The sequence below is a fragment of the Carcharodon carcharias genome, chromosome 1 (assembly GCF_017639515.1).
Source record: "Carcharodon carcharias isolate sCarCar2 chromosome 1, sCarCar2.pri, whole genome shotgun sequence".
Lineage (NCBI taxonomy): Eukaryota > Metazoa > Chordata > Chondrichthyes > Lamniformes > Lamnidae > Carcharodon > Carcharodon carcharias.
The window spans coordinates 263386053-263409206 of NC_054467.1; the positions used below are offsets into that span (position 1 = coordinate 263386053).

The 23154-nt window shown below is 52.5% G+C and overlaps 1 protein-coding gene across 5 annotated transcripts in view; it reads left to right on the plus strand.

The window, feature by feature from the left end:
• The window catches only part of LOC121279071, a 229230-nt gene that overhangs the window by 40628 nt on the left and 165448 nt on the right, over positions 1-23154 (plus strand). For all 5 annotated transcript variants that reach the window (XR_005943323.1, XM_041189978.1, XM_041189961.1 and 2 more), the window contains 3 exons: positions 1644-1794; positions 17799-19055; positions 20323-20453. Coding sequence is in view for 4 of the 5 variants with exons in the window: in XM_041189978.1 (XP_041045912.1) it covers positions 1644-1794; positions 17799-19055; positions 20323-20453 (1539 nt within the window). In the remaining variant the exon portion in view is untranslated. The remainder of the gene's footprint in view (positions 1-1643; positions 1795-17798; positions 19056-20322; positions 20454-23154) is intronic.

Sequence of the window (23154 nt, forward strand, 5' to 3'; positions counted from 1 at the left end):
GAGTGGAAGAAAGGCCATGGAGGGATTTGAAAACGAGGATGAGAATCTTAAAATCAAGACATTGCTTAACCAGGAGCCAGTGTAGGTCAGTGAGCACTGGGGTGCTAGGGGAATGGGACTTGCTACGAGTTAGAACAGCAGAGTTTTGGATGACATCAAGTTTATGGAGGGTCTAATGTGGGAGAGTAGCCACTGAGGGCCTCTGACATCTGATTTCCACCCCTGCAGTCCCTGGCCAATCCTCTGATCTCAGCCATCAGCCAAACAATGTCCAACACCGCCCCCCCCACCAACCCACCCACCCACCACCACCACCACCACCACCACCAAGACTGGACCACACCTCACCCCAGAAAAGCACAAGGTTTCCTTTTTATTTTAATCAGAGAACATTGCAGAACTATTTTGTCCCTTTGTTTAATTCTGTTTTATACCATGAAGTATTAGCAACATACTGGATGAAAATCCTCACACAGGTTATGTTGCTGAAAGTGTGGATAGGCATCTAATCAGGTCATTCCACACATAAATATTCAAAAGACAGTAACTTTCTCTGCAGTGGTTTTCATGTGATTTGTAAGTTGAATAAAGATGTTTCTTTTCTTTATGTTCTGTGAGTGTGGAACTTGCTGCCAGAGGGAGTGGTTGCAGCAAATAGTACCGATGCATTTAAGCGAGAGAAGGGAATGGAGGGTTATGCTGATCAAGTTGAAAGAGCAAGGGTGGGAGGAGGCTTGAGCAGAGACTGATTAGGCCGTATGGTATGCTTCTGTGCTGTAAATTTTGTGTAATCTTATGTAATTCAAATGCAGTGCATGGTATTCTCTCACTTTAGCTCTGTCGTACAGGTCAAAGATCTTTTAAATTAGTAACCCAAGATGACAAATAATGATAGCTGATTTTCCTCAAGTTGACTTGAGATACCACAAAACACGGATGATGTCAAGTGACACATTGCTATCCGGTTTAGCCATTGCACCTGTACTATTGTTCCTGCAACCAGCTCCGGATTCTTGCTCCAACTGGAAACCAAGCCTATCCTTCCGAACCTGTCAGCATTTTCCGGACCTCCAGTGGCCAACCCCCTCCCTCTCCCAGCGGGGTAGAAAGTGAAAATTCTTCCCCCCTGCTTTGTGTTCTCCCTTCTCACAGTTTATTTTCCCACCTAGCTTTGCATCATTAGCAAACGTGGATTAAATACAATCAGTCTCCTCAGCTAAAGCATTAATATGGATTGTACATGGCTGAGGCCTAAGTCCTGGTACTTGCAGTACCCCAATGATTACAACTTGGCAACCCAAAAATGTTCCAATTCTTCTGATGAGCTGCTTTCTGATCATATTAATATATCACCTCCAATCTCATTGACCCCCTGCAGAGGGGAGGACCATGTGCATCATGTGGTGTGGTTTCATAGACGGAGAAGGTCTTAGCAAGGTGAGCGTTCAGCTGCAGAAGAGAAAAATGGAGTGAGGATAGCACTGGGGGAACATCTGTAGCAGGACAGCATCCATAATTTATAGCACTGTATCCCAGAAGGACCCAAAGGGGAGAGGGAGCCTTTGGGGATTGGGGTTTTGGGGTAGGGTGCAGTGTGTGAAATTAACTGCAGCTTCTGACTTGTCCTGTTTCACGGTTCTCAGATCTACCTTCGGAACCTGGGGATTAACCAGTCTCCCAGGAGCATACTGGGGTCAAAAGGACCATCGGGACAGCTGGATTTTACCCCAATGGAGTTGAAAAGACTGGGAGACACAGTTGCTAGAACAAGCCCAGGATTTCAAGGTGCAGAAGGTAAGATGTTTTGCAGCGCGTGAAGCTACAGTGCCTATATCAGTGAGGGGAGTGAGTGAGGTTGGAGTGTCTGTGTTCAGTGGGGAGTGAGGTTGGAGTGTCTGTGTGCAGTGGGGGAGTGAGGTTGGAGGGTGTGTGTTCAGTGGGGAGTGAGTTTGGAGGGTCAGTGTTCAGTGGGGAGTGAGGTTGGAGTGTCTGTGTTCAGTGGGGAGTGAGGTTGGAGTGTCTGTGTCCAGTGGGGAGTGAGGTTGGAGTGTCTGTGTTCAGTGGGGATTGAGGTTGGAGTGTCTGTGTTCAGTGGGCAGTGAGGTTGGAGTGACTGTGTTCAGTGGGGAGTGAGGTTGGAGTGTCTGTGTTCAGTGGGGAGTGAGGTTGGAGTGTGTGGTCAGTGGGGAAGTGAGGTTGGAGTGTCTGTGTTCAGTGGGGATTGAGGTTGGAGTGTCTGTGTTCAGTGGAGAGTGAGGTTGAAGTGTCTGTGTTCAGTGGAGAGTGAGGTTGGAGTTTCTGTGCTCAGTGGGGAGTGAGGTTGGAGTGTCTGTGTTCAGTGGGGGAGTGAGGTTGGAGTGTCTGTGTTCAGTGGGGGAGTGAGGTTGGAGTGTCTGTGTTCAGTGGGGAGTGAGGTTGGAGTGTCTGTGTTCAGTGGGGAGTGAGGTTGGAGTGTCTGTTCAGTGGGGAGTGAGGTTGGAGTGTCTGTGTTCAGTGGGGAGTGAGGTTGGAGGGTGTGTGTTCAGTGGGGGAGTGAGGTTGGAGTGTCTGTGTTCAGTGGGGAGTGAGGTTGGAGTGTCTGTGTTCAGTGGGGAGTGAGGTTGGAGTGTGTGTGTTCAGTGAGGAGTGAGGTCAGAGTGTCTGTGTTCAGTGGTGAGTGAGGTTGGAGTGTCTGTGTTCAGTGGGGAGTGAAGTTGGAGTGTGTGTTCAGTGGGGAGTGAGGTTGGAGTTTCTGTGTTCAGTGGGGGAGTGAGGTTGGAGTGTCTGTGTTCAGTGGGGGAGTGTGGTTGGAGTGTGTGTTCAGTGGGGATTGAGGTTGGAGTGTCTGTGTTGAGTGGGGAGTGAGGTTGGAGTCTCTGTGTTCAGTGGGGATTGAGGTTGGAGTGTCTGTGTTCAGTGGGGAGTGAGGTTGGAGTGTCTGTGTTCAGTGGGGGAGTGAGGTCGAGTGTCTGTGTTCAGTGGGGAGTGAGGTTGGAGTGTCTGTGTTCAGTGGGGAGTGAGGTCAAGTGTCTGTGTTCAGTGGGGAGTGAGGTTGGAGTGTCTGTGTTCAGTGGGGAGTGAGGTTGGAGTGTCTGTGTTGAGTGGGGAGTGAGGTTGGAGTGTCTGTGTTGAGTGGGGAGTGAGGTTGGAGTGTCTGTGTTCAGTGGGGAGTGAGGTTGGAGTGTCTGTGTTCAGTGGGGAGTGAGGTTGGAGTGTCTGTGTTGAGTGGGGATTGAGGTTGGAGTGTCTGCGTTCAGTGGGGATTGAGGTTGGAGTGTCTGTGTTCAGTGGGGAGTGAGGTTGTAGTGTCTGTTGAGTGGGGGAGCGAAGTTGGAGTGTCTTTGTTCAGTGAGGAGTGAGGTTGGAGTGTGTGCTCAGTGGGGGAGTGAGGTTGGAGTGTCTGTGTTCAGTGGGGAGTGAGGTTGGAGTGTCTGTGTTCAGTGGGGAGTGAGGTTGGAGTGTCTGTGTTCAGTGGGGAGTGAGGTTGGAGTGTCTATGTTCAGTGGGGAGTGAGGTTGGAGTGTCTGTGTTCAGTGGGGAGTGAGGTTGGAGTGTCTGTGTTGAGTGGGGAGTGAGGTTGGAGTTTCTGTGTTCAGTGGGGATTGAGGTTGGAGTGTCTGTGTTCAGTGGGGAGTGAGGTTGGAGTGTCTGTGTTCAGTGGGGATTGAGGTTGGAGTGTCTGTGTTCAGTGGGGATTGAGGTTGGAGTGTCTGTGTTCAGTGGGGAGTGAGGTTGGAGTGTCTGTGTTGAGTGGGGAGTGAGGTTGGAGTGTCTGTGTTCAGTGGGGAATGAGGTTGGAGTGTCTGTGTTGAGTGGGGAGTGAGGTTGGAGTGTCTGTGTTGAGTGGGGAGTGAGGTTGGAGTGTCTGTGTTCAGTGGGGAGTGAGGTTGGAGTGTCTGTGTTCAGTGGGGAGTGAGGTTGGAGTGTCTGTGTTCAGTGGGGAGTGAGGTTGGTGTGTCTGTGTTCAGTGGGGAGTGAGGTTGGTGTGTCTGTGTTCAGTGGGGAGTGAGCTTGGAGTGTCTGTGTTCAGTGGGGAGTGAGGTTGGAGTTTCTGTGTTCAGTGGGGGAGTGAGGTTGGAGTGTCTGTGTTCAGTGGGTGAGTGAGGTTGGAGTGTCTGTTCAGTGGGGAGCGAGGTTGGAGTGTCTGTGTTCAGTGGGGAGCGAGGTTGGAGTGTCTGTGTTCAGTGGGGAGTGTGGTTGGAGTGTCTGTGTTCAGTGGGGAGTGAGGTTGGAGTGTCTGTGTTCAGTGGGGAGTGAGGTTGGAGTGTGTGGTCAGTGGGGGGGTGAGGTTGAAGTGTCTGTGTTCAGTGGGTGAGTGAGGTTGAAGTGTCTGTGTTCAGTGGGTGAGTGAGGTTGGAGTGTCTGTGTTCAGTGTGGAGTGAGGTTGGAGTGTCTGTGTTCAGTGGGGAGTGAGGTTGGAGTGTGTGGTAAGTGGGGAAGTGAGGTTGGAGTGTCTGTGTTCAGTGGGGATTGAGGTTGGAGTGTCTGTGTTCAGTGGAGAGTGAGGTTGGAGTTTCTGTGCTCAGTGGGGAGTGAGGTTGGAGTGTCTGTGTTCAGTGGGGGAGTGAGGTTGGAGTGTCTGTGTTCAGTGGGGGAGTGAGGTTGGAGTGTCTGTGTTCAGTGGGGAGTGAGGTTGGAGTGTCTGTGTTCAGTGGGGAGTGAGGTTGGAGTGTCTGTTCAGTGGGGAGTGAGGTTGGAGTGTCTGTGTTCAGTGGGGAGTGAGGTTGGAGGGTGTGTGTTCAGTGGGGGAGTGAGGTTGGAGTGTCTGTGTTCAGTGGGGAGTGAGGTTGGAGTGTCTGTGTTCAGTGGGGAGTGAGGTTGGAGTGTGTGTGTTCAGTGAGGAGTGAGGTCAGAGTGTCTGTGTTCAGTGGTGAGTGAGGTTGGAGTGTCTGTGTTCAGTGGGGAGTGAAGTTGGAGTGTGTGTTCAGTGGGGAGTGAGGTTGGAGTTTCTGTGTTCAGTGGGGGAGTGAGGTTGGAGTGTCTGTGTTCAGTGGGGGAGTGTGGTTGGAGTGTGTGTTCAGTGGGGATTGAGGTTGGAGTGTCTGTGTTGAGTGGGGAGTGAGGTTGGAGTCTCTGTGTTCAGTGGGGATTGAGGTTGGAGTGTCTGTGTTCAGTGGGGAGTGAGGTTGGAGTGTCTGTGTTCAGTGGGGGAGTGAGGTCGAGTGTCTGTGTTCAGTGGGGAGTGAGGTTGGAGTGTCTGTGTTCAGTGGGGAGTGAGGTCAAGTGTCTGTGTTCAGTGGGGAGTGAGGTTGGAGTGTCTGTGTTGAGTGGGGAGTGAGGTTGGAGTGTCTGTGTTGAGTGGGGAGTGAGGTTGGAGTGTCTGTGTTGAGTGGGGAGTGAGGTTGGAGTGTCTGTGTTGAGTGGGGAGTGAGGTTGGAGTGTCTGTGTTCAGTGGGGAGTGAGGTTGGAGTGTCTGTGTTCAGTGGGGAGTGAGGTTGGAGTGTCTGTGTTCAGTGGGGAGTGAGGTTGGAGTGTCTGTGTTCAGTGGGTGAGTGAGGTTGGAGTGTCTGTTCAGTGGGGAGCGAGGTTGGAGTGTCTGTGTTCAGTGGGGAGCGAGGTTGCAGTGTCTGTGTTCAGTGGGGAGTGTGGTTGGAGTGTCTGTGTTCAGTGGGGAGTGAGGTTGGAGTGTCTGTGTTCAGTGAGGAGTGAGGTTGGAGTGTGTGGTCAGTGGGGGGGTGAGGTTGAAGTGTCTGTGTTCAGTGGGTGAGTGAGGTTGGAGTGTCTGTGTTCAGTGTGGAGTGAGGTTGGAGTGTCTGTGTTCAGTGGGGAGTGAGGTTGGAGTGTCTGTGTTCAGTGGGGAGTGAGGTTGGAGTGTCTGTGTTCAGTGGGTGAGTGAGGTTGGAGTGTCTGTGTTCAGTGGGGAGTGAGGTTAGAGTGTCTGTGTTCAGTGGGGAGTGAGGTTGGAGTGTCTGTGTTCAGTGGGGAGTGAGGTTGGAGTGTCTGTGTTCAGTGGGGAGTGAGGTTGGAGTGTCTGTGTTCAGTGGGGATTGAGGTTGGAGTGTCTGTGTTCAGTGGGGAGTGAGGTTGGAGTGTCTGTGTTCAGTGGGGAGTGAGGTTGGAGTGTCTGTGTTCAGTGGGGGAGTGAGGTTGGAGTGTCTGTGTTCAGTGAGGTGTGAGGTTGGAGTGTCTGTGTTCAGTGGGGAGTGAGGTTGGAGTGTCTGTGTTCAGTGAGGAGTGAGGTTGGAGTGTCTGTGTTGAGTGGGGAGTGAGGTTGGAGTGTCTGTGTTGAGTGGGGAGTGAGGTTGGAGTGTCTGTGTTGAGTGGGGAGTGAGGTTGGAGTGTCTGTGTTCAGTGGGGAGTGAGGTTGGAGTGTCTGTGTTGAGTGGGGAGTGAGGTTGGAGTGTCTGTGTTCAGTGGGGGAGTGAGGTTGGAGTGTCTGTGTTCAGTGGGGATTGAGGTTGAAGTGTCTGTGTTCAGTGGGGAGTGAGGTTGAAGTGTGTGTTCAGTGGGGAGTGAGGTTGGAGTGTCTGTGTTCAGTGGGGGAGTGAGGTTGGAGTGTCTGTGTTCAGTGGGGAGTGAGGTTGGAGTGCCTGTGTTCAGTGAGGAGTGAGGTTGGAGTGTCTGGGTTCAGTGGGGAGTGAGGTTGGAGTGTCTGGGTTCAGTGGGGACTGTGGTTGGAGTGTCTGTGTTCAGTGGGGAGTGAGGTTGGAGTGTCTGTGTTCAGTGAGGAGTGAGGTTGGAGTGTCTGTGTTCAGTGGGGAGTGAGGTTGGAGTGTCTGTGTTCAGTGAGGAGTGAGGTTGGAGTGTCTGTGTTCAGTGTGGAGTGAGGTTGGAGTGTCTGTGTTGAGTGGGGAGTGAGGTTGGAGTGTCTGTGTTCAGTGGGTGAGTGAGGTTGGAGTGTCTGTGTTCAGTGGGGAGCGAGGTTGGAGTGTCTGTGTTCAGTGGGGAGCGAGGTTGGAGTGTCTGTGTTCAGTGGGGAGTGTGGTTGGAGTGTCTGTGTTCAGTGGGGAGTGAGGTTGGAGTGTCTGTGTTCAGTGGGGAGTGAGGTTGGAGTGTGTGGTCAGTGGGGGGGTGAGGTTGAAGCGTCTGTGTTCAGTGGGTGAGTGAGGTTGGAGTGTCTGTGTTCAGTGTGGAGTGAGGTTGGAGTGTCTGTGTTCAGTGGGGAGTGAGGTTGGAGTGTCTGTGTTCAGTGGGGAGTGAGGTTGGAGTGTCTGTGTTCAGTGGGGGAGTGAGGTTGGAGTGTCTGTGTTCAGTGGGGAGTGAGGTTAGAGTGTCTGTGTTCAGTGGGGAGTGAGGTTGGAGTGTCTGTGTTCAGTGGGGAGTGAGGTTGGAGTGTCTGTGTTCAGTGGGGAGTGAGGTTGGAGTGTCTGTGTTCAGTGGGGAGTGAGGTTGGAGTGTCTGTGTTCAGTGGGGAGTGAGGTTGGAGTGTCTGTGTTCAGTGGGGAGTGAGGTTGGAGTGTCTGTGTTCAGTGGGGATTGAGGTTGGAGTTTCTGTGTTCAGTGGGGAGTGAGGTTGGAGTGTCTGTGTTCAGTGGGGAGTGAGGTTGGAGTGTCTGTGTTCAGTGGGGGAGTGAGGTTGGAGTGTCTGTGTTCAGTGAGGTGTGAGGTTGGAGTGTCTGTGTTCAGTGGGGAGTGAGGTTGGAGTGTCTGTGTTCAGTGAGGAGTGAGGTTGGAGTGTCTGTGTTCAGTGAGGAGTGAGGTTGGAGTGTCTGTGTTCCGTGGGGAGTGTGGTTGGAGTGTCTGTGTTCAGTGGGGAGTGAGGTTGGAGTGTCTGTGTTCAGTGGGGAGTGAGGTTGGAGTGTCTGTGTTCAGTGAGGAGTGAGGTTGGAGTGTCTGTGTTCAGTGGGGAGTGTGGTTGGAGTGTCTGTGTTCATTGGGGGGGGTGAGGTTGGAGTGTATGGTCCGTGGGGGGGTGAGGTTGGAGTGTCTGTGTTCAGTGGGGAGTGAGGTTGGAGTGTCTGTGTTCAGTGGGGAGTGAGGTTGGAGTGTCTGTTTTCAGTGGGGAGTGAGGTTGGAGTGTCTGTGTTCAGTGGGGAGTGAGGTTGGAGTTTCTGTGTTGAGTGGGGAGTGAGGTTGGAGTTTCTGTGTTCAGTGGGGAGTGAGGTTGGAGTGTCTGTGTTCAGTGGGGAGTGAGGTTGGAGTGTCTGTGTTCAGTGGGGAGTGAGGTTGGAGTGTCTGTGTTCAGTGGGGATTGATGTTGGAGTGTCTGTGTTGAGTGGGGAGTGAGGTTGGAGTGTCTGTGTTGAGTGGGGAGTGAGGTTGGAGTGTCTGTGTTGAGTGGGGAGTGAGGTTGGAGTGTCTGTGTTCAGTGGGGAGTGAGGTTGGAGTGTCTGTGTTGAGTGGTGAGTGAGGTTGGAGTGTCTGTGTTCAGTGGGGGAGTGAGGTTGGAGTGTCTGTGTTCAGTGGGGAGTGAGGTTGGAGTGTCTGTGTTCAGTGGTGAGTGAGGTTGGAGTGTCTGTGTTCAGTGGGGAGTGAGGTTGGAGTGTCTGTGTTCAGTGGGGGAGTGAGGTTGGAGTGTCTGTGTTCAGTGGGGAGTGAGGTTGGAGTGTCTGTGTTCAGTGAGGTGTGAGGTTGGAGTGTCTATGTTCAGTGGGGAGTGAGGTTGGAGTGTCTGTGTTCAGTGGGGACTGTGGTTGGAGTGTCTGTGTTCAGTGGGGAGTGAGGTTGGAGTGTCTGTGTTCAGTGGGGAGTGAGGTTGGAGTGTGTGCTCAGTGGGGGAGCGAGGTTGGAGTGTCTATGTTCAGTGGGGAGTGAGGTTGGAGTGTCTGTGTTCAGTGGGGAGTGAGGTTGGAGTGTCTGTGTTCAGTGGGGAGTGAGGTTGGAGTGTGTGTTCAGTGGGGGGGGGTGAGGTTGAAGTGTCTGTGTTCAGTGGGTGAGTGAGGTATTAGTGTCTGTGTTCAGTGGGGAGTGAGGTTGGAGTGTCTGTGTTCAGTGGGGAGCGAGGTTAGAGTGTCTGGGTTCAGTGGGGAGTGTGGTTGGAGTGTCTGTGTTCAGTGGGGAGTGTGGTTGGAGTGTCTGTGTTCAGTGGGGAGTGAGGTTGGAGTGTCTGTGTTCAGTGGGGAGTGTGGTTGGAGTGTCTGTGTTCAGTGGGGGGGGGTGAGGTTGGAGTGTATGGTCCGTGGGGGGGTGAGGTTGGAGTGTCTGTGTTCAGTGGGGAGTGAGGTTGGAGTGTCTGTGTTCAGTGGGGAGTGAGGTTGGAGTGTCTGTGTTCAGTGGGGAGTGAGGTTGGAGTGTCTGTTTTCAGTGGGGAGTGAGGTTGGAGTGTCTGTGTTCAGTGGGGAGTGAGGTTGGAGTGTCTGTGTTGAGTGGGGAGTGAGGTTGGAGTTTCTGTGTTCAGTGGGGAGTGAGGTTGGAGTGTCTGTGTTCAGTGGGGAGTGAGGTTGGAGTGTCTGTGTTCAGTGGGGAGTGAGGTTGGAGTGTCTGTGTTCAGTGGGGATTGAGGTTGGAGTGTCTGTGTTGAGTGGGGAGTGAGCTTGGAGTGCCTGTGTTGAGTGGGGAGTGAGGTTGGAGCGTCTGTGTTGAGTGGGGAGTGAGGTTGGAGTGTCTGTGTTCAGTGGGGAGTGAGGTTGGAGTGTCTGTGTTGAGTGGGGAGTGAGGTTGGAGTGTCTGTGTTCAGTGGGGGAGTGAGGTTGGAGTGTCTGTGTTGAGTGGGGAGTGAGGTTGGAGTGTCTGTGTTCAGTGGGGAGTGAGGTTGGAGTGTCTGTGTTCAGTGAGGTGTGAGGTTGGAGTGTCTGTGTTCAGTGGGGAGTGAGGTTGGAGTGTCTGGGTTCAGTGGGGACTGTGGTTGGAGTGTCTGTGTTCAGTGGGGAGTGAGGTTGGAGTGTCTGTGTTCAGTGGGGAGTGAGGTTGGAGTGTGTGCTCAGTGGGGGAGCGAGGTTGGAGTGTCTATGTTCAGTGGGGAGTGAGGTTGGAGTGGCTGTGTTCAGTGGGGAGTGAGGTTGGAGTGTCTGTGTTCAGTGGGGAGTGAGGTTGGAGTGTGTGGTCAGTGAGGGGGGTGAGGTTGAAGTGTCTGTGTTCAGTGGGTGAGTGAGGTATTAGTGTCTGTGTTCAGTGGGGAGTGAGGTTGGAGTGTCTGTGTTCAGTGGGGAGCGAGGTTAGAGTGTCTGGGTTCAGTGGGGAGTGTGGTTCGAGTGTCTGTGTTCAGTGGGGAGTGTGGTTGGAGTGTCTGTGTTCAGTGGAGAGTGAGGTTGGAGTGTCTGTGTTCAGTGGGGAGTGTGGTTGGAGTGTCTGTGTTCAGTGGGGGGGGTGAGGTTGGAGTGTATGGTCCGTGGGGGGGTGAGGTTGGACTGTCTGTGTTCAGTGGGGAGTGAGGTTGGAGTGTCTGTGTTCAGTGGGGAGTGAGGTTGGAGTGTCTGTGTTCAGTGGGGAGTGAGGTTGGAGTGTCTGTTTTCAGTGCGGAGTGAGGTTGGAGTGTCTGTGTTCAGTGGGGAGTGAGGTTGGAGTGTCTGTGTTGAGTGGGGAGTGAGGTTGTAGTTTTTGTGTTCAGTGGGGAGTGAGGTTGGAGTGTCTGTGTTGAGTGGGGAGTGAGGTTGGAGTGTCTGTGTTCAGTGGGGAGTGAGGTTGGAGTGTCTGTGTTCAGTGGGGATTGAGGTTGGAGTGTCTGTGTTCAGTGGGGAGTGAGGTTGGAGTGTCTGTGTTCAGTGGGGAGTGAGGTTGGAGTGTCTGTTTTCAGTGGGGAGTGAGGTTGGAGTGTCTGTGTTCAGTGGAGAGTGAGGTTGGAGTGTCTGTTTTCAGTGGGGAGTGAGGTTGGAGTGTCTGTGTTCAGTGGGGAGTGAGGTTGGAGTGTCTGTGTTCAGTGAGGAGTGAGGTTGGAGTGTCTGTGTTCAGTGGGGAGTGAGGTTGGAGTGTCTGGGTTCAGTGAGGAGTGAGGTTGGAGTGTCTGTGTTCAGTGGGGAGTGAGGTTGGAGTGTCTGGGTTCAGTGGGGACTGTGTTTGGAGTGTCTGTGTTCAGTGGGGAGTGAGGTTGGAGTGTCTGTGTTCAGTGGGGAGTGAGGTTGGAGTGTGTGCTCAGTGAGGGAGCGAGGTTGGAGTGTCTATGTTCAGTGGGGAGTGAGGTTGGAGTGTCTGTGTTCAGTGGGGAGTGAGGTTGGAGTGTCTGTGTTCAGTGGGGAGTGAGGTTGGAGTGTGTGTTCAGTGGGGGGGGTGAGGTTGAAGTGTCTGTGTTCAGTGGGTGAGTGAGGTATTAGTGTCTGTGTTCAGTGGGGAGTGAGGTTGGAGTGTCTGTGTTCAGTGGGGAGCGAGGTTAGAGTGTCTGGGTTCAGTGGGGAGTGTGGTTGGAGTGTCTGTGTTCAGTGGGGAGTGAGGTTGGAGTGTCTGTGTTCAGTGGGGAGTGTGGTTGGAGTGTCTGTGTTCAGTGGGGAGTGAGGTTGGAGTGTCTGTGTTCAGTGGGGGCGGTGAGGTTGGAGTGTATGGTCAGTGGGGGGGTGAGGTTGGAGTGTCTGTGTTCAGTGGGGAGTGAGGTTGGAGTGTCTGTTCAGTGGGGAGTGAGGTTGGAGTGTCTGTGTTCAGTGAGGAGTGAGGTTGGAGTGTCTGTGTTCAGTGGGGAGTGAGGTTGGAGTGTCTGTGTTCAGTGGGGAGTGAGGTTGGAGTGTCTGTGTTCAGTGGGGAGTGAGGTTGGAGTGTCTGTGTTCAGTGGGGAGTGAGGTTGGAGTGTCTGTGTTCAGTGGGGAGTGAGGTTGGAGTGTCTGTGTTCAGTGGGGCAGTGTGGTTGGAGTGTCTGTGTTCAGTGGGGAGTGAGGTCGAGTGTCTGTGTTCAGTGGGGAGTGAGGTCGAGTGTCTGTGTTCAGTGGGGAGTGAGGTCGAGTGTCTGTGTTCAGTGGGGAGTGAGGTCGAGTGTCTGTTAAGTGGGGAGTGAGTTTGGAGTGTCTGTGTTCAGTGGGGACTGAGGTCGAGTGTCTGTGTTGAGTGGGGAGTGAGGTCGAGTGTCTGTGTTGAGTGGGGAGTGAGGTTGGAGTGTCTGTGTTGAGTGGGGAGTGAGGTTGGAGTGTCTGTGTTCAGTGGGGAGTGAGGTCGAGTGTCTGTGTTGAGTGGGGAGTGAGGTTGGAGTGTCTGTGTTCAGTGGGGAGTGAGGTTGGAGTGTCTGTGTTCACTGGGGGAGTGAGGTTGAAGTGTCTGTGTTCAGTGGGGAGTGAGGTTGGAGTGTCTGTGTTCAGTGGGGGAGTGAGATTGGAGTGTCTGTGTTCAGTTGGGAGTGAGGTTGGAGTGTCTGTGTTCAGTGATGTGTGAGGTTGGAGTGTCTGTGTTCAGTGGGGAGTGAGGTTGGAGTGTCTGTGTTCAGTGAGGATTGAGGTTGGAGTGTCTGTGTTCAGTGGGGAGTTAGGATGGAGTGTCTGTGTTCAGTGGGGAGTGAGGTTGGAGTGTCTGTGTTCAGTGGGGAGTGAGGTTGGAGTGTCTGTGTTCAGTGGGGCAGTGTGGTTGGAGTGTCTGTGTTCAGTGGGGAGTGAGGTCGAGTGTCTGTGTTCAGTGGGGAGTGAGGTCGAGTGTCTGTGTTCAGTGGGGAGTGAGGTCGAGTGTCTGTTCAGTGGGGAGTGAGTTTGGAGTGTCTGTGTTCAGTGGGGAGTGAGGTCGAGTGTCTGTGTTGAGTGGGGAGTGATGTCGAGTGTCTGTGTTGAGTGGGGCGTGAGGTTGGAGTGTCTGTGTTCAGTGGGGAGTGAGGTTGGAGTGTCTGTGTTCAGTGGGGAGTTTGGTCGAGTGTCTGTGTTGAGTGGGCAGTGAGGTTGGAGTGTCTGTGTTCAGTGGGGAGTGAGGTTGGAGTGTCTGTGTTCACTGGGGGAGTGAGGTTGAAGTGTCTGTGTTCAGTGGGGAGTGAGGTTGGAGTGTCTGTGTTCAGTGGGGGAGTGAGATTGAAGTGTCTGTGTTCAGTTGGGAGTGAGGTTGGAGTGTCTGTGTTCAGTGAGGTGTGAGGTTGGAGTGTCTGTTTTCAGTGGGGAGTGAGGTTGGAGTGTCTGTGTTCAGTGAGGAGTGAGGTTGGAGTGTCTGTGTTCAGTGGGGAGTGAGGATGGAGTGTCTGTGTTCAGTGGGGAGTGAGTTTGGAGTGTCTGTGTTCAGTGGGGAGTGAGGTTGGAGTGTGTGGTCAGTGGGGGGAGTGAGGTTTGAGTGTCTGTGTTCAGTGGGGAGTGAGGTTGGAGTGTCTGTGTTCAGTGGGGAGTGTGGTTGGAGTGTCTGTGTTCAGTGGGGAGTATGGTTGGAGTGTCTGTGTTCAGTGGGGAGTGAGGCTGGAGTGTCTGTGTTCAGTGGGGAGTGTGGTTGGAGGGTGTGTGTTCAGTGGGGGAGTGAGGTTGGAGTGTCTGTGTTCAGTGGGGAGTGAGGTTGGAGTGTCTGTGTTCAGTGGGGAAGTGAGGTTGGAGTGTGTGTGTTCAGTGAGGAGTGACGTCAGAGTTTCTGTGTTCAGTGGGGAGTGAGGTTGGAGTGTCTGTGTTCAGTGGGGAGTGAGGTTGGAGTGTGTGTTCAGTGGGGAGTGAGGTTGGAGTTTCCGTGTTCAGTGGGGGAGTGAGGTTAGAGTGTCTGTGTTCAGTGGGGGAGTGTGGTTGGAGTGTGTGTTCAGTGGGGATTGAGGTTGGAGTGTCTGTGTTGAGTGGGGAGTGAGGTTGGAGTCTCTGTGTTCAGTGGGGATTGAGGTTGGAGTGTCTGTGTTCAGTGGGGAGTGAGGTTGGAGTGTCTGTGTTCAGTGGGGAGTGAGGTTGGAGTGTCTGTGTTCAGTGGGGAGTGAGGTTGGAGTGAGGTTGGAGTGTCTGTGTTCAGTGGGGAGTGAGGTTGGAGTATCTGTGTTCAGTGGGGAGTGAGGTTGGAGTGTCTGTGTTCAGTGGGGAGTGAGGTTGGAGTGTCTGTGTTCAGTGGGGAGTGAGGTTGGAGTGTCTGTGTTGAGTGGGGAGTGAGGTTGGAGTGTCTGTGTTCAGTGGGGAGTGAGGTTGGAGTGTCTGTTCAGTGGGGAGTGAGGTTGGAGTGTCTGTTCATTGGGGAGTGAGGTTGGAGTGTCTGTGTTCAGTGGGGAGTGAAGTTGGAGTGTCTGTGTTCAGTGGGGGAGTGAGGTTGGAGTGTCTGTGTTCAGTGGGGAGTGAGGTTGGAGTGTCTGTGTTCAGTGGGGAGTGAGGTTGGAGTGTCTGTGTTCAGTGGGGAGTCTGGTTGGAGTGTCTGTGTTCAGTGGGGAGTGATGTTGGAGTGTCTGTTCAGTGGGGAGTGAGTTTTGAGTGTCTGTGTTCAGTGGGGAGTGAGTTTGGAGCGTCTGTGTTCAGTGGGGGAGTGAGGTTGGAGTGTCTGTGTTCAGTGGGGAGTGAGGTTGGAGTGTCTGTGTTCAGTGAGGAGTGAGGTTGGAGTGTCTGTGTTCAGTGAGGAGTGAGGTTGGAGTGTCTGTGTTTAGTGGGGAGTGAGGTTGGAGTGTCTGTGTTGAGTGGGGAGTGAGGTTTGAGTGTCTGTGTTCATTGGGGAGCGAGGTTGGAGTGTCTGTTCAGTGGGGAGTGTGGTTGGAGTGTCTGTGTTCAGTGGGGAGTGTGGTTGGAGTGTCTGTGTTTAGTGGGGAGTGAGGTTGGAGTGTCTGTGTTCAGTGGGGAGTGAGGTTGGATTGTGTGGTCAGTGGGGGGGTGAGGTTGAAGTATCTGTGTTCAGTGGTTGAGTGAGGTTGTAGTGTCTGTGTTCAGTGGGGAGTGAGGTTGGAGTGTCTGTGTTCTGTGGGGAGTGAGGTTGGAGTGTCTGTGTTCAGTGGGGAGTGAGGTTGGAGTGTCTGTGTTCAGTGGGGGAGTGAGGTTGGAGTGTCTGTGTTCAGTGGGGAGTGAGGTTGGAGTGTCTGTGTTCAGTGGGGAGTGTGGTTGGAGTGTCTGTGTTCAGTGGGGAGTGAGGTTGGAGCGTCTGTGTTCTTTGGGGGAGTGTGGTTGGAGTGTCTGTGTTCAGTGGGGAGTGAGGTCGAGTGTCTGTGTTGAGTGGGGAGTGAGTTTGGAGTGTCTGTGTTCAGTGGGGAGTGAGGTTGGAGTGTCTGTGTTCAGTGGGGAGTGAGGTTGGAGTGTCTGTGTTCAGTGGGGAGTGAGGTCGAGTGTCTGTGTTCAGTGGGGAAGTGAGGTTGGAGTGTGTGTGTTCAGTGAGGAGTGACGTCAGAGTTTCTGTGTTCAGTGGGGAGTGAGGTTGGAGTGTCTGTGTTCAGTGGGGAGTGAGGTTGGAGTGTGTGTTCAGTGGGGAGTGAGGTTGGAGTGTCTGTGTTCAGTGGGGAGTGAGGTTGGAGTGTCTGTGTTCAGTGGGGAAGTGAGGTTGGAGTGTGTGTGTTCAGTGAGGAGTGACGTCAGAGTTTCTGTGTTCAGTGGGGAGTGAGGTTGGAGTGTCTGTGTTCAGTGGGGAGTGAGGTTGGAGTGTGTGTTCAGTGGGGAGTGAGGTTGGAGTTTCCGTGTTCAGTGGGGGAGTGAGGTTAGAGTGTCTGTGTTCAGTGGGGGAGTGTGGTTGGAGTGTGTGTTCAGTGGGGATTGAGGTTGGAGTGTCTGTGTTGAGTGGGGAGTGAGGTTGGAGTCTCTGTGTTCAGTGGGGATTGAGGTTGGAGTGTCTGTGTTCAGTGGGGAGTGAGGTTGGAGTGTCTGTGTTCAGTGGGGAGTGAGGTTGGAGTGTCTGTGTTCAGTGGGGAGTGAGGTTGGAGTGAGGTTGGAGTGTCTGTGTTCAGTGGGGAGTGAGGTTGGAGTATCTGTGTTCAGTGGGGAGTGAGGTTGGAGTGTCTGTGTTCAGTGGGGAGTGAGGTTGGAGTGTCTGTGTTCAGTGGGGAGTGAGGTTGGAGTGTCTGTGTTGAGTGGGGAGTGAGGTTGGAGTGTCTGTGTTCAGTGGGGAGTGAGGTTGGAGTGTCTGTTCAGTGGGGAGTGAGGTTGGAGTGTCTGTTCATTGGGGAGTGAGGTTGGAGTGTCTGTGTTCAGTGGGGAGTGAAGTTGGAGTGTCTGTGTTCAGTGGGGGAGTGAGGTTGGAGTGTCTGTGTTCAGTGGGGAGTGAGGTTGGAGTGTCTGTGTTCAGTGGGGAGTGAGGTTGGAGTGTCTGTGTTCAGTGGGGAGTCTGGTTGGAGTGTCTGTGTTCAGTGGGGAGTGATGTTGGAGTGTCTGTTCAGTGGGGAGTGAGTTTTGAGTGTCTGTGTTCAGTGGGGAGTGAGTTTGGAGCGTCTGTGTTCAGTGGGGGAGTGAGGTTGGAGTGTCTGTGTTCAGTGGGGAGTGAGGTTGGAGTGTCTGTGTTCAGTGAGGAGTGAGGTTGGAGTGTCTGTGTTCAGTGAGGAGTGAGGTTGGAGTGTCTGTGTTTAGTGGGGAGTGAGGTTGGAGTGTCTGTGTTGAGTGGGGAGTGAGGTTTGAGTGTCTGTGTTCATTGGGGAGCGAGGTTGGAGTGTCTGTTCAGTGGGGAGTGTGGTTGGAGTGTCTGTGTTCAGTGGGGAGTGTGGTTGGAGTGTCTGTGTTTAGTGGGGAGTGAGGTTGGAGTGTCTGTGTTCAGTGGGGAGTGAGGTTGGATTGTGTGGTCAGTGGGGGGGTGAGGTTGAAGTATCTGTGTTCAGTGGTTGAGTGAGGTTGTAGTGTCTGTGTTCAGTGGGGAGTGAGGTTGGAGTGTCTGTGTTCTGTGGGGAGTGAGGTTGGAGTGTCTGTGTTCAGTGGGGAGTGAGGTTGGAGTGTCTGTGTTCAGTGGGGGAGTGAGGTTGGAGTGTCTGTGTTCAGTGGGGAGTGAGGTTGGAGTGTCTGTGTTCAGTGGGGAGTGTGGTTGGAGTGTCTGTGTTCAGTGGGGAGTGAGGTTGGAGCGTCTGTGTTCTTTGGGGGAGTGTGGTTGGAGTGTCTGTGTTCAGTGGGGAGTGAGGTCGAGTGTCTGTGTTGAGTGGGGAGTGAGTTTGGAGTGTCTGTGTTCAGTGGGGAGTGAGGTTGGAGTGTCTGTGTTCAGTGGGGAGTGAGGTTGGAGTGTCTGTGTTCAGTGGGGAGTGAGGTCGAGTGTCTGTGTTGAGTGAGGTTGGAGTTTCTGTGTTCAGTGGGGATTGAGGTTGAAGTGTCTGTGTTCAGTGGGGAGTGAGGTTGGAGTGTCTTTTTTCAGTGGGGAGTGAGGTTGGAGTGTCTGTGTTCAGTGGGGGAGTGAGGTTGGAGTGTCTGTGTTCAGTGGGGAGTGAGGTTGGAGGGTCTGTGTTCAGTGGGGAGTGAGGTTGGAGTGTCTGTGTTCAGTGGGGATTGAGGTTGGAGTGTCTGTGTTCAGTGGGGAGTGAGGTTGGAGTGTCTGTTTCAGTGGGGAGTGAGGTTGGAGTGTCTGTGTTCTGTGGGGATTGAGGTTGGAGTGTCTGTGTTCGGTGAGTAGTACGTTTGGAGTGAGGTTGGAGTGTCTGTGTTCAGTGGGGGAGTGAGGTTGGAGTGTCTGTGTTCAGTGGGGGAGTGAGGTTGGAGTGTCTGTGTTCAGTGGGGAGTGAGGTTGGAGTGTCTGTGTTCAGTGGGGAGTGAGGTTGGAGTGTCTGTGTTCAGTGGGGAGTGAGGTCAGAGTGTCTGTGTTCAGTGGGGAGTGAGGTTTAAGTGCCTGTTGTCATTTGAGTCACTGATTTTTGATTCACGTGATGTCTGCATTGCCCTGAAGGTCAACATTAATTTCCGATTGGGGTGGTCAATAATTGTTCGATTTGCCAGTGATGCCCACAGCCAGGGAATGAATAAATGATTCACTTTTCCCGGACGGCAATGCCACTTTTACCACATGTTGTCCTTGCTCATGTGGATCCTGGACCAGGGCCCGAGCTTCTCTGTATGGCTGCTCAGTTTTACACCAGCCTCGCTCCCGGCCAACAGGAGAAATAGATCAAATTTTACACTCCTATTTTCTGAAAAATAAAGTGCCCTGATTTTCCATTTGCTTTATGAACCGACTGTGATTTTTAGATGTTTTTAATTCCTGATGCTGACTTATTTAAATTACAGAGCTCTCTTCGTTGGATCATGTTTCAAGATGCAGCTTCAGTTCTGATACTCTGACCCACAGCACGTCCATTCCCAGTGGTTGTGACAGAGGCCAGGACGCCCTGATTCATTCCCAGCTGGCTGCGGGGATGGCCACAGTTCCAGCTGTCAGCCAGTGCGGCACTGCGTATCCTTCTGCCACCAGACAGCTAGACTTCTCCGACCAGCTCCCAGCCCACAGGCAGCCAGCCCCGAAGGACTCGCCTGAGGGGGGAGAAAAGCCAGTCCTTCCACTGCTGAATGTGGCATCGGGCCTGAACTCCAAGTCTCTGTCCAGGACGGTTGGACAGTCTTTGCACGGTTTGGGAAGTGCCGCCGATGTGGTTGTCCATGAGCCCATGCCTCTCTGCTCCTCCCCAGGTAGCAAGCGAATGCCTGCTGCACCTCCTGCAGCCGGTCTCCAACTGACTGGAGAGGGGGTGGAGGCATTCTCGCCTGGCACCCAGAGCTGTGGCCGTTCTCACCTCCACCGTGATGATTGTCCCTGGCATGAGGATGAACTCATTGGTCTGAAGACTCTGAGTGAGATCCGTAAGCTGTTAGGTGAAACAGGAACTCCTCTGACCAACCGGCAGGGCTCCGTCGCCACAGACTTTATACCGGAGAAGCTCGGCCCCAGTAAGGATGAGGCAGTGACCCCGGCGAATGTGGAAGAGTTCCTATCTCGGTGGACAGTCACAAGCCCACAGTCCAACAGCCTATTCGGAGAGGGTCCAGGGACAGGAGAGGACCTAGGCCATAGGACACCTCCCACCATCGGGAATACCAGCTGCATTGCGCGCTCACTCCCAGGGGAGGGGGAGCGGCAGTGGCAAGAGCCCCTCGAGAGACAAGCGTCAACTGCAAGTGGAGAAAGGGCAACGCAAACGGCCTTCGTTGCCCGTGTGGACAGAGCCGAACCTGAGGGGTGCAGCGGGGCCACCGCTGGCAGGCCAGCCACAGCGGAGCCAGCAGAGTTTTCCAGAACCACCTCCAAGACCGTCAAACTGACTGCCTCCAAACCACTAGCAACCCCATCTGTTCCCCAATTTGCCAGCCAGCCTGTGAGGGCCCATGCGCTCAGTGTCAACAACAGCAGCAGAGATGGAGGGCTTGATGAAGACAGCAGCACTGACTCGCTGGCTGCAAGAGTATCCAACCTGCTCCGAGACCAGAGCACTGCAACACGGGAAAGTATTTCCACCTGGGCAGCAGACAAAGTGAAACACAGAACACATGGTGAGAGAACCAGCAAGCAGCCTTGGCGATCCTCATATCCCCTTCCTGTTTATATTGTCATCGCTGTAAAACAGTCTGTCCTGGGAGTGTTTGATGGGGACAGTGTAGAGGGAGCTTTACTCTGTATCTAACCCCGTGCTGTACCTGTCCTGGGAGTGTTTGATGGGGACAGTGTAGAGGGAGCTTTACTCTGTATCTAAACCCGTGCTGTACCTGTCCTGGGAGTGTTTGATGGGGACAGTGTAGAGGGAGCTTTACTCTGTATCTAACCCCGTGCTGTACCTGTCCTGGGAGTGTTTGATGGGGACAGTGCAGAGGGAGCTTTATTCTGTATCTAACCCCGTGCTGTACCTGTCCTGGGATTGTTTGACGGGGACAGCGTAGAGGGAGCTTTACTCTGTATCTAACCCCGTGCTGTACCTGTCCTGGGAGTGTTTGATGGGGACAGTGTAGAGGGAGCTTTACTCTGTATCTAACCCCGTGCTGTACCTGTCCTGGGATTGTTTGATGGGGACAGTGTAGAGGGAGCTTTACTCTGTATCTAAACCCGTGCTGTACCTGCCCTGGGAGTGTTTGATGAGGACAGTGTAGAGGGAGCTTTACTCTGTATCTAACCCCATGCTGTACCTGTCCTGGGAGTGTTTGATGGGGACAGTGTAGATGGAGCTTTACTCTGTATCTAACCCCATGCTGTTCTTGTCCTGGGAGTGTTTGATGGGGGCAGTGTAGAGGGAGCTTTACTCTGTATCTAACTCCGTGCTGTACCTGCCCTGGGAGTGTTTGATGAGGACAGTGTAGAGGGAGCTTTACTCTGTATCTAACTCCGTGCTGTACCTGCCCTGGGAGTGTTTGATGGGGACAGTGTAGATGGAGCTTTACTCTGTATCTAACCCCGTGCTGTACCTGTCCTGGGAGTGTTTGATGGGACAGTTAAAGGAGGTTGATTTGTAAAAGAGGAACGTTGAAAGACAATGGTGAGTGAACAGAGGATTGAATCAAACTAACATGGAGAGAAAACTGATGAGCCAAATGGCCTGCTGCTCTGCTGGAGCATCCCTTAACTCACAATGTGAAAAATACCATACTCGCCACCTCAGTGTGCGGGAACACGAGAAATGACAGGGGCGCAAAAAATAGGGCCTCTCAGCTGCCAGTCTCAGAGTAACAAAATGGCCAGATGCTGTATCCAAGAGTCACAATGTACTCAGTCTCTGAGGTACTGAGGGCCACAGTGAGCAGAATCTAACCACCTAACCCTTTGATCTAGATGAGGAACAGATAAAGCTGTTAATGCAGCCTCCTGACCCACTCACAATCCTGGATGAAGAGGACAGGAGGAAGATTGAAGAAATCAAAGCAGAATTACTTCAAACATCCAAAAATTTCATCCACCCTCAGGTATGGTTGAGAAAGTGCTTTTGTCTGTAAACCTGGTTTGTTATCTGATGTTGGCCTGTTCTGACCTGTGCTGTACCTTTCCTGGGAGTGTTTGATGTGGACAGTGTAGAGGGAGCTTTACTCTGTATCTAACCCCGTGCTGTACCTGTCCTGGGTGTTTTTGATGGGGACAGTTTATAGGGAGCTTTACTCTGTATCTAACCCCGTGCTGTACCTGTCCTGGGAGTGTTTGATGGGGATAGTGTAGAGGGAGTTTTACTCTGTATCTAACCCCGTGCTGTCCCTGTCCTGGGAGTGTTTGATGGGGACAGTGTAGAGGGAGCTTTACTCTGTATCTAACTCCGTGCTGTACCTGCCCTGGGAGTGTTTGATGGGGACAGAATAGAGGGAGCTTTACTCTGTATCTAACCCCGTGCTGTACCTGTCCTGCGAGTGTTTGATGGGGACAGTGTAGAGGGAGCTTTATTCTGTATCTAACCCCGTTCTGTACCTGTCCTGGGAGTGTTTGATGGGGACAGAATAGAGGGAGCTTTACACTGTAACTAACCCCGTGCTGTACCTGTCCTGGGAGTATTTGATGGGGACAGTGTAGAGGGAGCTTTACTCTGTATCTAACTCCGTGCTGTACCTGCCCTGGGAGTGTTTGATGGGGACAGTGTAGAGGGTGCTTTACTCTGTATCTAACCCTGTGCCGTACCTGTCCTGGGAGTGTTTGATGGGGACAGTGTAGAGGGAGCTTTACTCTGTATCTAACTCCTTGCTGTACCTGCCCTGGGAGTGTTTGATGGGGACAAAATAGAGGGAACTTTACTATGTATCTAACTCCGTGCTGTACCTGCCCTGGGAGTGTTTGATGGGGACAGTGCAGAGGGAGCTTTATTCTGTATCCAACCCCGCGCTGTACCTGTCCTGGGAGTGTTTTATGGGGACAGTGTAGAGGGAGCTTTATTCTGTATCTAACCCCGTGCTGTACCTGTCCTGGGATGTTTGATGGGGACAGAACAGAGGGAGCTTTACTCTGTAACTAACCCGGTGCTCTACCTGTCCTGGGAGTGTTTGATGGGGACAGTGTAGAGGTAGCTTTATTCTGTATCTAACCCCGTGCTGTACCTGTCCTGGGAGTGTTTGATGGGGACAGTGTAGAGGGAGCTTTACTCTGTATCTAACCCCGTGCTGTACCTGTCCTGGGAGTGTTTGATGGGGACAGTGTAGAGGGAGCTTTACTCTGTATCTAACCCTGTGCTGTACCTGTCCTGGGAGTGTTTAATGGGGATAGTGTAGAGGGAGCTCTACCCTGTATCTAACCCCATAATATTCCAGTTCTCACAGTATTTGATGTTGACACTGGTTGCTGGAAACGACATGAGCTGTCTGCAGCCTGTGTTTAGGTGTGGTGGAGAAAAAAATCAGTTCTTTAATTATGTGGCGAGAACTAGTCATCGATATTCGGACGAGGACTTCTTTTCTCCTAAGCTACTTGTGTCAGTTAGTACGAATGAACTGTTGCTGACATTGTAATGCTCATTCTGCCCTTTCTTCTGCTCATTACCAAAGGGAATGAATCCAGGGTGGAATAAATATGAGTTTTCTGCCTGTGATATTACCCTGACCCACGTGAGGCCCTGAATCCATTGATTATGAGCTTGTTGCTGTTAGGGTAACTGTTAGTAAACAGAAAGCAACAAGTCTGGGCCTGACTCCTGCCCTCAGAGCTGACCAATGGAAGACTTGCATAATTACATGTAGACAAAGCCTTGAGATTGTTTACGTTAACAAGGACCAACGTTACAATTCACTGCATGAGGGTAAGGTTCAGTTTCTGCTGGTGTAGTCTCTGTCTGTTTCAACTCCTTTTACACCTCTCAGCCTCTCTCCTCTTTTCTGTCTGTTTCCACTCTGTTTCTAACCCTCTACTCCATCTGCTTCAACTCTTGTATAATTTGTGCTTGCTATTCTTATTGAGAGTATCAATTGTTCAGCCACAGTATAAACCATTCAGTTTGCACAGATTCATCAGTTTGTAACCTGTGATATTTAATCATGTTCAGTCTGAAACCTGTGCTATCTAATTCTGTTCGCTCTTTAATTCCACGGCCTTGCCCCTCCCTATCTCGGTGACCTTATCCTGCTTTACCTGCCCATCCCACACCCCTAGAAACCACTGCGTTCCTCTGACTGACTTTGCCTGTTCCCCCCTCTTTTTGCCCCACTCCAAGCAGTTGTGCCATCTGTCACCTCAGCCTCTTGCTTTGCAATGTCTCCTCCAAACTCCTTCGTTGCTCCATTTGCCACTCCCTTTATTGGCCATAAGGGCAATTAGGGCCGGGTGTTAAATGCTGGCCTGGCTGGTGGTGTTCACATCCCATAAATGAATGAAATAAAAACTCTACCTTGACAACCCCTTAGAAACAACCTCTTTGATTATGCTTTTGGTCATTCCCCCCCTAATTTCTCGGCCTTTGGCTCAACACCCTTTTCCCTTCGCAGCTTGGTGGTGTGCCTTGGAATGTTTTTTCCTCTTTAAAGGCGCGATGCAAATGCACGTTTTCTTTCCCTAACCCGCGATCAGTTCCTTTTCAGATTAGAATCTCTGCTAACCAGTATTTTACAGTGTATAATACCTGTGATTTCCTCATGTTTAGTCATCCAGGGCACTTTGATTCAACCTTGAATGGACAATGAAAAGCATCATATCCAAGCT